We start from the raw sequence: 16,945 nt of genomic DNA, 5'->3' as shown, positions 1-16,945 counted from the left end.
GCTGGGTCTATAAATTATATAGAATGTTTGTACACGGTATGAATTTAGACATGTATAGATGTAACCAACCGTCTTATTAAATAAGAAACACAGAGCCAATTCAGAGAAGAAAGCCAAGAGGTCAGAGCTAAGAGCCTCACCCTTCCTGCTTCAGCGATCCTCTTCAGTCAAGAGAGCTCTCTGAAAGGGACCTACTTCCTGTGTGTATGTCTTTATATAGTCTAGCTGTTCTGCCTTCTCATTGGTTGTAAACCCAAACATGTCACTGCCTGTATGTACCGCCCTCCAGGTCCTTAAAGGCATGCGCCACCGCCGCCACGCACTTGCTATGGCTCTAATACCTCTGACCCCCAGGCAACTTTATTAACATACAATTAAAATCACATTTCAGTACAAGTAAAATACCACCACAGACATGTTTATGGTATGTGTCTACTATTAGAGTTTGAGAGTTATTACTACTTGTAAATTTGGTTGGTTTTGTTTTGTTTTTGTTTTTTTTCATTTTATTTTGAGGCAGGATTTCTCTGTGTAGCCCCAGCTGTTCTGAAACTCATCCTACAGACCAGGCTAGCCTCAAACTCAGAGAGCCTCCTGCCTCTGCCTCCTGAGTGCTGGGATTAAAAGTGTGAATAATTTTCTTTTTTTTAACTTATTTTTTATGTGCATTAGTGTTTTGCCTACATATCTATGTGAGGGTGACAGATGCCCTGGAACTGGACTTACAGATATTTATGAGCTGCTACGTGGGTACTGGGAATTGAAACCTGGGTCCTCTGGAAAAGCAGTCAGTGCTCTTAACTACTGAGCCATCTCTCCAGTCCCATGAATAATTTTCTTATTTAAAAAAAAAAAAAACTTCCATATAGGAGAATTATAAAATTTAACTCTTATTCAAAATGCAAAATAATTGCTTGAAGACGTTAACTAAGCATCTTATACTTGTTTTGGTGGCTTCCCCTTGGTTATGTACCACATGTCCTATGTCCAAACCCCTTTCTCCTCCCCAGGGAGTGTACACTTTCCCAGCAGTTGACATGGGAAAAGAGATCTATCCTAGTTTCAAGTTGCAGGGTTACTTTTCTCAAAGTCATCTCATTTCATGCATAGTTGCCATACCTGGAGCTCAACCAGATTGTTAGAGGAAAGCCAGCAATTCCCCTCCCTCTGGAAGAATGCTCAGCTCTGCATTATACTGCACAGGGATCTGTTTATTCAGAAAGGTATCAGCTGATATGGAGAAGGAATGTTTAGAACATAGTTCAGAGAAAACCTGCAGTGAGAAGGGAAGACTGATTGGTGGGAAGCCAGGTTATCATTAGGAAAAAAGATTCATCTAAATCCTCGTAAGTTTGTACAACTTCTCTGAGCTGGAAGCCTTTGTCCAACCTGATTTTAGTATCAACGGCTCTCCTGGAGGCTAATTTGGCTGAGAAAAACCTGCATATGAATAGAGACCTTTTGCAGAATAGCAAGATTTTTTAGGTTAGCATGGGAAACATGAGAGTATTGGACACAGAGTAATTTTACTCTGATATCCACATACATACTGTGGCACTTGTCTGTTCACATATGAACACACACTCACCACTCCCACCCTGAAAAAAAAAGATAATTTTTTTGTACTATCATTAATAAAAACTGGGTGTGATAACATAAAGTTTCTGGTACTTAGAGGCATTGAGTACATGTTTTTGAGTCACTTTTCAGAAACTATTTCCCCGCAGTGCTCCTTCCCAACTACCCTGTTTAGTTGGTTTGATAATACTCACTAACCTTGTCTTTTTGGCTCCATAGGGCTCAGAATGGAATGCCTCGAACTTAGAGGACTTACAGAACCGAGGGTGAGCACACAGAGCAATTGCTGACATCTCTGTATGACAGAAGTCCCTGTTTAACCTTTATGTTTTCCTGTCAAAGAAGTATCAATGGGTAAACTTTGATCCTTAGGGTCGCTTTCAATTCTCAGCTATTATCTTACAGAAAAAAAAATCAGAGCAGTTATTCTCTCAACCATTTGATCTTCTTCCCTCCCAAGAAACATCACTTGTATTAATGGAATGGCTTTGAAAAACAAATTCCCAAGTGTTTAGTACTCTTTAAAAATCAAATTGAATTGTTAGGAATGTAGTTAAGTGATAGAGCTTGCCTAGGCCAGAGGAAGAAGAGAATGAATTATTTCTGATTGCCATGATAGACTGAGAGTCTGAGGTGCTGATAAGTGTCATGCACACTACCTACTTTTCTCTCTCCCTGACAAGAAAGGTGTTTCGTAATTACAAAAATGAACTTCTTGTTTTCATACAAAAAAAAAAAAAACCCAGGTATGAAAATCTAGTTGCTTAGTTGAAGATATAAAAATAAGTATAACTTGGAAAATTTTAATTAGTAAGGACTGGTCTGGAGCTTTTAGAGACTATATATTCATCTTTTGAATTTTTATCATCCTAGCTCAAAGCTTCACACTAAGATGATATTCACTGTGAATGAATGATAAAAAATTCATACACATGTAAGAACTGTCATTTGCCTAATGACAGATGAAGGAAGGAATCAACTAATAAACTGGGCTGAGAATTCAAAGACCTAGACCCTCATCCTGTGTCTTTCATTTGCCCTCTTAAAACTAGATCAATTTGCTGGGCAGTGGTGGCACACACCTTTAGTCCCAGCACTCCAGTGGCAGAGATAGGAGGATCTCTGTGAGTTTGAAGATCACCCGGTCTACAGAGAGAGTTCCAGGACAGCCAAGGTTACACAGAGGAACCCTATCTAGAAAGACAAAAGAATAAATTAATTAATTAAACAAACTAGATAAACTGTTCACTGGTAGGTTTCTTGACAGGGCCCTTGAAGATGAGACCCTGATTGGACTTGAAAAACAACATTGACTCCACTTTATCTGCAGAAGTTCACTTAAATTTCCTTGAGAGTGGGACCAGTTTTTGACAGCTTACAATTCTGTAAAGTTTGAAAGTTCTATCATTCTAGAAAACTTAGATATGATATTTAATATGAAATCTGCGAGTTGACATAGCACTGCTTGCCAAATACATTGTAATCACATTGTATAGACATATAATAGGCTATAATACTAGCTGGAGATGAGACTCCATCTCATATGCTTCTTTTATTAAAACATTTTATAAAAATATTAAAATTGTATGCATTAATGTGGTACCATGTGATGTTTAGGTACATATATTTAATGTTTTAAATCAAGTTTGTCATCTGGAACATTTTTCATTTCTTTTTTTCTAATAAGTTTTATTTTGCTTTTTATGTGTATGGGTATTTTGGCTGCATATATGTCTGTGTATTGCTTGCATGCTTGGTGCCCTGGAGGCCAGAAGAGGACATCAGATCCCCTGAGACTGGAGTTATAGATGGTTGTGAGCTGCTAAGCTGGCTCTTAACTGTTAAGCCATCTCTTCTGCCCCCATTTATCAATTCTTCATGATGAAAACTTTCTTTTTTTTATTTTTTAAATTTTATTTTATAATTTAATTTTACATATCAGCCACGGATTCCTTTGTTCTCCCCACTCCCATCTCCTCCATGGCAACGACTCCCCTGAGGATTGAGTTCAACTTGGTAGATTCAGTCCAGGCAGGTCCAGTCTCCTCCTCCCAGGCTGAGCCAAGTATCCCTGTATAAGCCCCAGGTTCCAAACAGCCAGTACATGCACTGAGGACAGGTCCTGGTCCCATTGCCTGGATGCCTCCCAAACAGATCAAGCTAATCAACTGTCTCACTTATCCAGAGGGCCTGATCCAGTTGGGGGCCCCTCAGCTATTGGTTCATAGTTCATGTGTTTCCATTCGTTTGGCTATTTGTCCCTGTGCTTTTTCCAACCTTGGTCTCAACAATTCTCACTCATACAAACCCTCCTCTTTCTTGCCAATTGGACTCCTGGAGCTCCACCTGGGGCCTGGCCGTGGATCTCTGCATCCGGTTCCCTCAGTCATTGGATGAGGTTTCTAGCATGACAATTAGGGTGTTTGGCCATCCCATCACCAGAGTAGGTCAGTTCGGGCTGTCTCTCGACCATTGCCAGTAGTCTATTGTGGAGGTATCTTTGTGGATTTCTGTGGACCTCTCTAGCACTTTGCTTCTTCCTATTCTCATGTGGTCTTCATTTACCATGGTCTCTTATTTCTTGTTCTCCCTCTCTGTTCTTGAACCAGCTGGGATCTCCCGCTCCCCCAAGCTCTCTTTCCCTCGACCCCTGCCCTTTATTACCCCTACTCACATCCAGGTTGTTCATGTAGATCTCATCCATTTCTCCATCATTGGGCGATCCCTGTGTCTTTCTTGGGGTCCTGTTTTCTTTCAAAATCTTCTCTTTTTGCTTTTTGAAATATACAGTATGTACTTTTCCGTAGTCATGCTACTGTGGAATAACAGCCATCATTTACTCTTATAAGGCTAAACTTCAAAATGCAACTAAATCCAATTGTCTTTAAAACAGAATGATTGGATGTACAAACATCTACTTGGGTCTTATTTCTTAAATTCAGTGGGTCTTAAACTTTAGTCTGTCACAAAACTGTATGTCCTATTTCCTGACAGTGATTTATGGCATTTCAAAGTGCAATTTTTTTGGGTTTTGTTTTTTTTTGTTTTCTGAGACAAGGTTTCTCTGTGTAGCCTTGGCTGTCCTGGAACTCGCTTTGTAGACCAGGCTGGCCTCAAATTCACAAGAGATCCGCCTACCTCTGCCTCCTGAGTGCTGGCATTAAAGGCATGCACCACCACTGCCCAGCTCAAATTGCAATTTTGATAGTAAGGTCATTTCCAGATAGTCTACTGACTTTAGGAACTAAAGTTACAGAATTGCTGATACACCAAAGAAATTCCAAGGAGTTACAGCACCAATCAGCAGTGGGCATTTTCAGCTCCAGAATGAAAAGAATTAGGAAACTGTTTCCTGTCTCTCTAGAGATGATGCCATAATCCATTACTGAAGTATAGGATTAGAAGTAGGAGATTGGGGTTGGAGATTTAGCTCAGTGGTAGAGCGCGTGCCTAGCAAGCGCAAGGCCCTGGGTTCGGTCCTCAGCTCCGGAAAGAAAACAAAAGAAGTAGGAGATTGATTGGGTTTTGTTGTTGTAGTTTACTGTGTGTGTGTGTGTACACATGCTCCATGTTTGTGAGTCAAAGAGGAGGCAGAAGAGATCCTCTAACCCCCTGGAGCTGGGAATCACAGCTAGTTGTGAACTTCTCCACATAAGTGCTGAGAACTGAGCTCTGGTCCTCTGAAGAGCAGCAAGCACTCTAACCCTCTGAGCCATCTCTCCAGCCCCTCATTTTTATTTTCAATAAAATAAAATCAGTGAGCCAGGCATGGTGACATACACCTTTAATCCCAGCACTCAGAAGGAAGAGGCAAGTAGATGTGTGAATTTTCAGCCAGCCTGGTCTACATAAAGTCCCAGGCAAGCCCAGGCTACACATAGAGATCTTGTCTCAAAAAAATAAGTAAATAAAAATAAAATAAATGTTTTTGCTTTTTCTTCTAATCATTTTATTGAATGTAACTCATAATGCAATATAGTTAACACAATTAAAATGTACAATTCTGTGGGTTTTAGTAAATGTTTCTGAGCTATGCAAACTACCTGGTTGATTGAGAGCATTTTTTCACACCAGAAGGAGACTGTGTATGCTTCCTTGGTCATGTTTCCCTTCTTCCCTGTTTCTAGAAGCCACTGGTGTCATCAGCTGACAGCCACTTTTTGGCTGTCGTGAATAATGATGCTGGGACCACGTGTATGCATGTTGTAGAGTGGGGCTAATGCTTGTGTAGTAACTCTGTCTTCTTCAGAAACTGAGTTGTGGAGCCCCACATGTGCTTATTTGAAGGAAACAGTTTTTGTAGAAAGAACTGAGCCTGTGTTGCTGGAGTAAACTTCAGTGATGTTTAAGTCTATACAACATTGAAGAAAGAAAGAGCCGTTGGTAAATTAAACCAGACAGTAATTAAGGTGGTGCAGGGAGAGAGATGATGAGAAAGTTTTAATAGAGAAACCCTTTCCTGCTGACTGTTCAACATGTGAGAACTCTTGGCAGAATGCAGCCAGACAGATTCGAGGGAGTTTCAGGCCAGCTTTCCATGGTCCCTCACAGTTTCTTGCCTGACAATCTGGCATTGAGAAAAGTAAGAAAATTTTCCTTTTCTCTTTTTTCTTGGAGTATATCAGTCATCTGGTTTTATACAAACAACTTCCAAATAAAATTTTATCGTTGGAAATTTTAAGAACAGAAATTGCTAGGTTGTGGGTCTTAGGTTGATTTTTAGTTGATACAGATATGGGGACTATTTCCAAAATACTATCAAAGATGAGATCCTGTATCCATATATAAAGTGAAATGGTATTTAGGTATTGAACATGGCAGATATATGGTGCTGGGAATTCATTTTAGCCTGAGAAACAGAATACATGCCCTCCCTTGATTTCTTCACAGGGTACGGTACATCTTGAATGTCACTCGAGAGATAGACAACTTCTTCCCTGGAGTCTTTGAGTATCACAACATCCGAGTATATGATGAAGAGGCAACGGATCTCCTGGCTTACTGGAATGACACATACAAATTCATCTCTAAAGCCAAGTGAGTATTGTCCCACACAGCATTCGGATCCCTCTTCATAGTGTGAACATAACTGGGGATGAGAGACTGACATAATTTACTGATAGTGCTTAGAGAAAAGGATATAAAGGGGAAAAAGGCCCTGAGATTTTATAATCCTAGACAAAAGATTAGTGACCTAATACTTTCCCTTTAAGCAAATGAAATCCCTTAGAATAAAATAACCTCACATAGCCTCATTTTCCACTAAGCAGAAAATGAAAGAAAATGGAATTATACTGCAGCTAAAGAATGAGGGGCTGGAGAGATGGCTCAGCGGTTAAGAACACTGGCTGCTCTTCCAGAAGACCTGAGTTCAATTCCCAGCAACCACCTGGTGGCTCACAACCATCTATAATGGCATCTGATGCCCTCTTCTGAAATGCAGGCGTACATGCAGATAGAGCACTCACATACATAAAATAAATAAATAAATCTTAAAAGAAAAAGAAAGAAAAATGAGAAATGGAGGGGAAAAAATTGAGACAAGGTCTCATTATGTAGTCCTAAGTAGCCTGAAACTCTCAAGACCAGGCTGACCTTGAACTCACCAAAATCTGCCTGCTTCTGCCTCCCAAGGGCTGAGATTAAAAGAATGCACTATCCACCATGCCTGGTTCTGAATTAAATTCTTAAAATGGTACTGGAGATATTTGTAAGTTGTACAGCAAAAACTATTGTGAATAGGCAATATACCAGGTCTTTCTGAATACAAGAAGAGAAGCAGTGAGCGTTGGAAATCTTCCCAGTCAATGGCTTTATTGTGGCTACTCTAAATGGTAAGGTTTTTCTCTTGCCTTTTGTCATGTCGTCGTCAAATTAATTGATTCCTAAAGCTCTGAGGACTTCCTTTCCCATTTTATTCATCCTTTCACTAGGAAGAATGAATCATAAATGAGCTACTTAGCCACATCCCTCTTCAGAAAAGACAGCATTCAAACCATCTTTAGTAGATGAGAAATACCTCTTTTTTATTAACTTCCTTCAGAAATTACACCCCCTTAACAGTCTTCATAAACAGGACAGTCACCAGATCAATTGCCTCTCACAATTGGTGAATCAGGATCATCGAATGCATTTGTCTCCTTAATTTTGTAAAATAGTGCACACCATGGGCTTTAAATATTCTTCAAGCTCCCAAGAAAGGCTTCAGTAACAGGAGAGGCTTTTATAACTGTATGGGCTGGCAAATTGGAAAACTTATTCCAGGTGTTTAAAAGATTCATCCTTATACTTCATTACTCTAGAACCACTTTTGGCACCAATATCTGTATTAGTCAGAATTCTCTAGATTAAGAGAACTTTTAGAATGGGTGTGTGTGTGTGTGTGTGTGTGTGTATTCTAATGACTTACATACAGACTGCAGTCCAGCTAACCCAACGGTAGCTGCCTATGAACGGAAAGTTCAAGAATCCAGGAGTTGTTCAGTCCATGAGGCTGGATGTCTCCACTGGTCTTCAGGATACACTGGAATCCCAAAGAAGTAGGCTCTAATACCAGTCAAGGAATGGTCTTGATAGCAAGGGTAGGAGCAAGGAGGCAAAGAGCAAGTCTTCCTTCTTCCATTTCCTTTATACAAGCTGCCAGCAGAAGGCAGGTCCAGATTTAGAGGTGGGTCTTCCCACCTCAAAAGATCTGGATTAAAAGTTCATCTTCCCTGCTGGGCGGTGGTGGCGCACGCCTTTAATCCCAGCACTCGGGAGGCAGAGCCAGGCGGATCTCTGTGAGTTCGAGGCCAGCCTGGGCTACCAAGTGAGTTCCAGGAGAGGCGCAAAGCTACACAGAGAAACCCTGTCTCGAAAAACCAAAAAAAAAAAAAAAAAAAGTTCATCTTCCCACCTCAAAGATCTCAATTAGAAGTGAATTTTCCCACTTGAAATGATTTAATTAAGCAAAAATCTTTCACAGGTGTGCTCAGCCATTTTGAGTTTTAGATGATTCCAGGTGTAGCCAAACTGACAACCAAAATAGCCACCACAAGCACCAAGGTCATAAATGGATGCAGTTGATCATAAGTTTCTCAAGTTTGGGTCAGAGTCTGAGAGGGAACTCCTCCTTCTATAATTCTTTCTACAAGGCCCTATTCCTAATATGATGATGCCAGACTTAATCTCAACCATCCTACACAGGGATTGAGAGGTGAAATTGAAGTATAGGTTAGATGAAAACTAACTTAAATCCTTCTTAAATAAGTTAGAAGCTTTGCACTTAAAAAGCTCAGTTGAACAGTTCCAAAGAAGCCGAGTGTGGTAGCACACACCTTTATTTCCATTCCAATACTTGCAAGGCAGAGACAGGCCAATCCCTGAGTTCAAAGCTAGCCTGGTCTACAGAGTGAGTTTCAGGACAACCAGGACTACACAGAGAAACCCTGTCTTGAAAAAAAAAGAAAAAGAAAGAAAGAAAAGAAAAGAAAAATGTGAAAGAGGTGCTTTCATAGGGAATGAATTTTATTTTACTTAGGCTTGTCCAAGTTTAAGCACATTCCATGCCTACAGACAAAGGCCTAAAATTTGATATGTTGAAGTTGTTAGAGTTCAGTTGGAAAATGTAGAGCACACGTCTCAATTTTCATCTGAGTCACTGTGCATTGGCTTCCAAACTGTAGACTAATAAAAACTCTATAGTAAGGACCAGCGAGATGGCTCAGTGCTTGCTGCCAAGGCTGATGACCTAAGTTTAATCCCCAGAACACACAAGGTAGAAATTGAGAGAACTGACTCCTCCGAGTCATCCTGTGACCTCCACATGTGTACCACACACTCAGATGCCTGCCCACCCACACATACTCAAATAGATAAATGCAGTTTTTAAAAGTAAGGAAAATTATTCCATTCCATACTTTGCATTCTTTGCTTATCTGCTCACTTGTTTGGACAAGTCACCTCAAACTCACTTGCACTGGTAATTCCTCACTCATTCATATAGCTCATGTCTCCAGAAAAACAAGATTATAAGCTTCTGAAAGAAAACTTGTCAACCATCAATACAGTCAGTAAGCAAATGAATAGCTTGTCCCCTTATGCTCACAGATATATGTTTTGATTTATCGGAACAGTTACATGAAAGGATTCTAGGATCTATGAGCAGTAGCCATAAGAGTAGCTATTCTTTTTCTCTAGGTTTTAAAATATTCCTTCTTCAACAGCTGGGAAATGTGATCAGCAGATCCATAATTTATTCATGCATTTAACAGATCCTTGAAGACTGACTGTGTGCTATAACACTACCTTGTTAGAGTTAGAACATAACTGAACAGTGTTCATGTCCAAGATAATTAACTAGGACCTGTTCAGACTGATGTATTTTGTTTGCTTTGTGGTAGCATTGTTTTCTCTTCCTTCCCTTGCATTAAAAACCCGCAGGAACTGGGGCATAGATTAACAATTAGAGCACGTCCTTAGTATGTGTGGAGCCTGAGTTTAGTTCAGATCATGTAAAAAAACAGGCAGCTGCCATTCATTCCACCTCCATCACTAAGAAGGCATGTGCTATATCACATGCTTTCCTCTGTCTCTGGCATTGTGGTGCTGTGTGAACAGTGCTATCTACAGTTGTCTGAATAGAGAAGAAAAGTTGGCTTCATGTATGCTTTCCTCCAGGGACAGAGCCCTTCCTGGGAACTTAACTAGAAACAACTCTATTAGAATAAATTGGATGAGTCATTACCACACCTGTAACTCAGGAGCCATGCCCGAGGGCTGTGAGGAAACTGGCCTCCACCACACAGGAAATGAGCTCCAGCTCTGAAAGCTAACTTCTCCTCTCCACTCTGTGACCTTCACTAACACATTGAATTTTAATGATCTGTTTCTGGAACTAAATCCTACCCTTTAGGATAAAAGCTGTGTGTTACTTAAGTTTGTGTCTAGCACCTTGTACATATTATCTTATATATGGTAAGTACTTGTTAAATCTTTACTGAGTAGATTAAGAGACTTAATATTAATATTTGGGGGAAAAAATCTAGACAGTAGTGGCACACTCCTTTAATCCCAGCACCGGGGAGGCTGAGGCAGGTGGATCTCTGAGTTTGAGGCCAGCCTGGTCCACAGAGTTCGGTTCAAGACAACCAGGACTACACACACAGAGAAACCTTGTCTTGAGAAAAACAAGTAACTATTAGTTAAAGTGCAGTGGAAGCTGCCTGCTTGGCCCTCATATTTGATCATAGAGTCACATGGATGTACTAAGATGAAAGCTTTGAAACATAGCAAAAGGAAAGAGGGTGAGAGGAGGGCAGTCCAGGGACGGAAAACCAGCTCTCACACTGTCCTGTCTTCACCTCAATCTCCCAACTAGAAAGCATGGATCTAAGTGCCTTGTGCACTGCAAAATGGGGGTGAGTCGCTCGGCCTCCACTGTGATTGCCTACGCAATGAAGGAGTACGGCTGGAATCTGGACCGAGCCTATGACTACGTGAAGGAAAGGCGCACAGTGACCAAGCCTAACCCCAGCTTCATGAGACAACTGGAAGAGTACCAAGGGATCTTGCTGGCAAGGTGCGTCCCTACGTGGCTTTCTCTGACTCTCATTTCCGTACACTTCCATAAGGCAAGCTAAGAGGCATTTTCTGTAGCCAGTGCTCAGCCTAACTTAGATATGATTTTTTTTAACTTGGATTCATTTCTCTATCAATTTTTTCAAAATATGAATTTAAGATTGGCATGGAAGATTACGCAGGTAATCTTTCAGGTATTTGATAGCTATAGACTAAAAGAAAAATTAGAGCCTCATTCCAGTTTTCAATTAGGTGCACATTTAATTAACACCTGTCAATATCTTATGATACTGGCTACAGCCTCGTCAAGATGGATACCGGATGCTCCTAAGGTACTGCTAGTGTTCCCTAAAATTCTTGACAGGAAAAAAAAAAAAAAAAAACAACAACTTCTTTTTCTTTCCAATATTAAGTTTTACTGAGCTCTCTAGTAATTTTGGTCATGTGCCAACCGTGTACCTACCCCATTTGAGGGTTATACCCAAAAACAGCTCACTCTTTAAAAACACACACACACACAAATCTTTAATCAAATTTTGTATATGTGCTGTGTGAAACTGAAAAAATTACAAAGGAAAAACATCTTAGATTCAGTACCCACAAATAATAGTCAAGGCTGCCTTACCTATTTCTCTAGGCTTTGCTTTGTCATGCATTTTGATACTTTCCCACAAAAACTATTGTTTCGGCCTGTCTTTCTCCCGACTACTGTCTTCAGTCGCTTCCTGTATCAATGAGAGACAACTGTTTTCAATAATAATTGGGTAGTTGATTGTTAAAATGAGTGATTTCCCCTTTTAGGGGTTAAAATCGTCATCTGCTCTTGCGTCAGATATTACATGACTTGAGGACCATTTTGTTGAGCTGTCACATGCTGAAATTCTCTGACTTGATGGGTCTGGTTTGCTTTCCCTGTGAGCATGCTCTAGGCTGTGTTTTTAGGGTGACAGCAGATCTGGTCTGTTTTCCCTGTGAGCATGTTCTAGGCTGTGGTTTAGGGTAATGGCACAGCTGTCTAAAAGCAGTTGCTGCTGGTGCCAGGGTTTGACTCCAGCGAGTCTCATGACTTGGTCTTGACTCTCAAATCTGGGCTGTGTTTCCACAGAAGAGAATGTTAATAGCCTTCCAGCCTATCCAGGCAGAGGGGCCACCCTCCCAGCCCCCAAAGAATTGTGAAAATGTGACCACAACATAGCATTATGGTTTCCACTAAAAACCCCTCCCATTTACTCAGCATTTGGAATGATTTCATCTGAGCCTTTGTCTGGGAGAATACTCAATCCTCCTCTGTTTCTAAGAAGTTCTAAGTCTTTAGGACCAGTTTTCGATGTCACTTTTAGATTAAATCAGAAGGTAGGACACAAAATCTTTTTGGCACAAGAAAAAGGTACCCTAAGCGTTTGAGGAGAACATAAATATTGTATGTTCCCAGACACACACAACACACATAACGGATATTAGGCAATGTCCTCATGTGACCTACTGAGAGGAAGGATACTACATGTTCTGCCAACTTCAGTATTTATTCTGGAATCCCAGGCTACTGCAAGCTATTGGGTTGGTTCCCCTCCCCCAGAACCCCCTCCCTCCAGTGTGGTTTTTCTTAGATGTTAAAGGAATTTCAGAAAAATCTTAAATGGGGTTGTGAAGGGCAGAATAAACCAGAAAATCACACTTCCTCTTCCCTTTTCCTTTCTTCTTCTGTTCCATCCTGACTTCCTGAGCTTGATTCATAAAGGGAGGGCAAACTTCAGAGAGGAAAAAAAAAACCCACAGAATTTGCATCATTAGATCTGTTTTCTATTCCTGGTTCACCCCTTTGCTGCAGCCTTCAGAATTACTTCATGTTTTTAGTCCTCACCTGACCGCCATCTGTAAAATTAAAACATCGAGATGAAGTTGAGGACATGCAGTGGTGGCACACGCCTTTGATCCAAGCACTTGGGAGACAGAGGCAGATGGATCTCTGTGAGTTCAAGGCTAACCTGGTCTACAGTGCAGATCCAGGACAGGCTCCAAAGCTACACAGAGAAACCCTGTCTCAGAAAACCAAAAAAAAAAAAGATGAAATTGAGAGAGGTGACACATGCCTTCAGCTCCAGCACTTGGAGGCAGGCAGGTCTCCGTAGATTCAAGGCCAACCTGGTTTACATATCAAGCTCCAGCATAGCCAGCGCTACTTAGAGAGACTCTGTCTCAAAAAAAAATTTCAAGATGTCAGTCGCCCTTGTAGACTTTGGAATAAAAATGTTCACTCTGAACCAGGAGGTGGTGGCACTCGCCTTTAATCCCAGCACTTGAGAGGCAGAAGCAGGCAGATCTCTTGAGTTCAAGGCTAGCCTGGTCTACAGCATTAGTCCAGGACAACCAGGGCTACACTGAGAACCCTGTCTCAGAAGAACCAAAAAGAAAAGAAACAATACAGGGCAAGTGAGATGGCTTAGCAGGTAAAGTACGTGCTGCTCAAGGCTGACAACCTGAGTTCCATCCCTGAAAAAACAAACAAAAAAAATGTTCTCTGTATTTTCTTTTTAACAAAACAACACTCTTTTTTTAAAACAGGCTATCACATACCACAGGCTAGCCCAAAACTTACTATGTAGCCAAGGCTAGCCTTGAGCACCTAATCCTCCTGCCTTTTCTCCCAAGGGCTTGATTTATTTTTTTCATTTTTCATACCACTGTGTATTAAGGGTTGTCTCTCATCTCCTTTCTCTGGGGTTACCAGAGAAGCATATGTTCATATGTTATTTATTCCCTCTTCATTGACATTAATCAGCCTTCCAACATCACAAGCACATTAACTCCCCCAAAAACTGGGATGGGAAGTGTTCCTGGTATTTCTTGTGATGACCAGGTTAGGGATATCACTTGGGCTGCTTTTGGCTGCAAATAATAGAATACCTTCATTCCTGAGGGTCTCAACAAGAAACAGCTTGCTCAGATTAGGGTTATTTAAAGAAGGTGTTAGAGGTGAATTATTTACAAAAGTGGACCTTCCATGACTAGGCTGTTTGGTAATAGTTCTTAAGCTTCAAGAGAGGGAACATTTACCATAGCCTGAAAGTTGAGACTCATGTAGAAAAAGATACCTTCAAAGACAAGCAATGACCTTTGGTCAGAGGGACACAGCCTGAGGTGACTTTGCAGAGAGGAAAAACTGGAGACATAAAAATCCTGCCTTCCACCTCTTTCTTGTAGTCTTAGTCCATGATGTATTCAGTCGAAACTTTGGTACTTGTAGGCTAACTGCAAGTGAGTCGGGTCCAGTAGATTCTTGCTGACCCTAAAGTCCTCCACTGGGATCTGCCTGTTGAGAAGAGCAGTGAGGGGGTTGGGGATTTAGCTCAGTGGTAGAGTGCTTGCCTAGCAAGCACAAGGCCCTGGGTTTGGTCCTCAGCTCCGGAGAAAAAAAGAAAGAAAGAAAGAAAAAAAAGAGAAGAGCAGTGAAGAGCCAGGCCTGGTGGAGAGTCACTGTACTCTCAGCTCTGGGGAGGAGGTAGCAGGGGATCAGAAGTTGGCTGTATAGTAAGTGTGAGGCCAGCCCGAACTACGTGAGATCCTGTCTCAGCAAATAAAGTAGCAGCAAAGAAAATTGATTCCTCAGACTCCTGTGGCCATCTAAGGTTCTACCAGGCTGTATAGCTTAGGAAACCAGAAGAATCGCATCCCCAGAAAATCCTACTCAGTTTCTAAGAAATTCCATTTCCTGTCCTAGGTCTTATATTTCTTAACTGTTTTTTGTTTTGTTTTGTTTTGTTCTGTATTTCATATCCTAGGACACACAAGGTGGCTTTCAAAGAGTTAGAATTGTGACCCCGACATCCTGTAGCTGCAGTTACTCAGAGCAGCATTGGGCATTAGTTGGAGTGGCAGCTGTCAGTTGGAGAGAGCTTGGTGTGGGGGCCTCCTAACGCATTGCTGGTAGTAACATCTGAATTGACTACAGTAAAATGGGAGCATGAGGGCACAGGCCACATGTCAGTCCTCTGAAATGCAAAGGACTTCTTATAGCCTTCAAAATACCACTGATAGCTTAGAAAAGGCTGGTTTACTCTTCCCCAGGAAGACCTAAAAAGGATGGCATCATTAAACTACTGGTATTTTTCATACTGGATTTATTTTTTCTGTTTTTATAGTTGTGGGGTGGTAACAGGCAGAACAAGTGCTGAAGCTCCATTAAACTGCCAGCAGCTCTCTCTGTCATTCTGTATTCTGATCATAGTCTGCCAGGCTTGTGTTCTGTCAGACAGGTTCAAGTCTCAAGCCTGCCATTTGTGAGCTGGACCATGTGTCTGTGGTCCGAGGTTCCAGTGGGGGAGGGGAGGAGAAACGAAGTGTCAGCTAGGAGGGCTTGTGCCTCGTGTCCTCGGACATGTCCATTTTGATTATTGAAGAACCGGTCATGAGGGCCAGAGGAGCCAGGGCTTTCTTTCTCTTTACCCTGGCTGTCTGGTGAAGAGCAGTGTAGGTAGACAGCCGGCAGCAGCAGGGAGCCTAGAATGAAAGGACATGGCTTTCCGGTCCCGTGATAGCCGAGCCGAGTTGTGTCTTAAAAGGATTTTTTCTTAATAGCTTTCTAGTTAAATAATCAAAACTATCCAGGATCATGCACAGCTCACAGAAATGCCCAGTGTTTTTCTTAGTACCCTAGAAAGAAATCACCATGAGTCTCATTTTCCTGGTCTTACACCTCTAGCGCTGTTTTCCTCTGTATAAATTTCTAAAAGTTGATGCTTTCACCTAACATGTAACAAGAAAGCAGAGGCAAGAGAATGGAGTGTATCATACATCTTGTCATTTACGTTTCTTTCCTGCTCATCTAATAAAAAAAAAAAAAAACTAAACTTTTGCCCAGAGTGGACCAGTCATATGTGTGTCTGTGTTTACATGAATCCAAAATCAGGTCAGAGGCCACTCAAGGGAGGGGAGATCTGAGACATGGTTGCATCATCTGGGCCACAGGCCAGCTCTGAAGTTCTTTTTTGGCAACTTGTTTATTTACTTGGCCTGCCTAGAATAGGAGTGGGGGGGGGGGGGTCAGCTGGATTAAAAGTTAACAGTTTAAAATGACAGATATGGTCTAATGTTGTACATTGACACTATCAGTGGCAAAGCGTTAGAATACACTGGCTCCAGAGCCTCACTGGAAAGCAGTCTAGTGTTACCAGTAAAACCAGTGGTGCACACATGCTCTAAGACCCATGTATTCTACTCCTGTTATATAACAACTTTGATAAACTGAAGTGTATACCAGCCACAAGAATGTCCCTGGTAGGATTGTTTATAGTAGCCAACACTGTTTGTCAACCATATGGATAAATTAATTTTGACATTTATTTCACTTTATGAAAATACATTTACATACAGTGATGGAGCTTGAAATCATGTTAACCAAAATGATGTTTTAGGTTCAGATGTGGTGGGCGTACCTCTCTTTTTTTTTTTTTCTGAGACAGGGTTTCTCTGTGTAGTTTTGGTGCCCCGAACTCACAGAGATCCACCTACCTCTGCCTCCCGAGTGCTGGGATTAAAGGTATGCTCCACCATCGCCCGGCTTGGTGGGCATACCTTTAATCTCAGCAGAGGTAGGCCGATCTCTGTGAGTTCAAAGCCAGCTTGGTCTTCATAGTGAGTTCCAGGACAGCCAGGGCTGTGTAGTAAGACTCATTTACAAAAAAAAAAAAAAGAGAGAGAGAGAGACGAAAACAGCTGCAGTAACATTTTAAGGAAAAGAAAGGGAATAATAAGCACAGAATTCAAGAGGGAGGCAGCCCCCGTGGAGAGGTGGAGAGTGCGGGTCGTCACA

The 16,945-nt window shown here is 41.4% G+C and overlaps 1 protein-coding gene across 3 annotated transcripts in view; it reads left to right on the top strand.

The window, feature by feature from the left end:
• The window catches only part of Ssh2 (slingshot protein phosphatase 2), a 254,194-nt gene that overhangs the window by 223,848 nt on the left and 13,401 nt on the right, over window positions 1–16,945 (top strand). For all 3 annotated transcript variants that reach the window (XM_052755974.1, XM_052755973.1, XM_052755975.1), the window contains 3 exons: window positions 1,798–1,844; window positions 6,469–6,615; window positions 10,937–11,137. In XM_052755974.1, coding sequence (XP_052611934.1) covers window positions 1,798–1,844; window positions 6,469–6,615; window positions 10,937–11,137 — 395 coding nt within the window. The remainder of the gene's footprint in view (window positions 1–1,797; window positions 1,845–6,468; window positions 6,616–10,936; window positions 11,138–16,945) is intronic.

This window comes from Peromyscus californicus, unplaced genomic scaffold, assembly GCF_007827085.1.
Source record: "Peromyscus californicus insignis strain IS unplaced genomic scaffold, ASM782708v3 Scaffold_3__1_contigs__length_106647218, whole genome shotgun sequence".
NCBI classification, from domain to species: Eukaryota; Metazoa; Chordata; class Mammalia; order Rodentia; family Cricetidae; genus Peromyscus; species Peromyscus californicus.
Note: the sequence above shows the minus strand (reverse complement) of the source record. Positions and strands in the feature narration are given on the sequence as shown.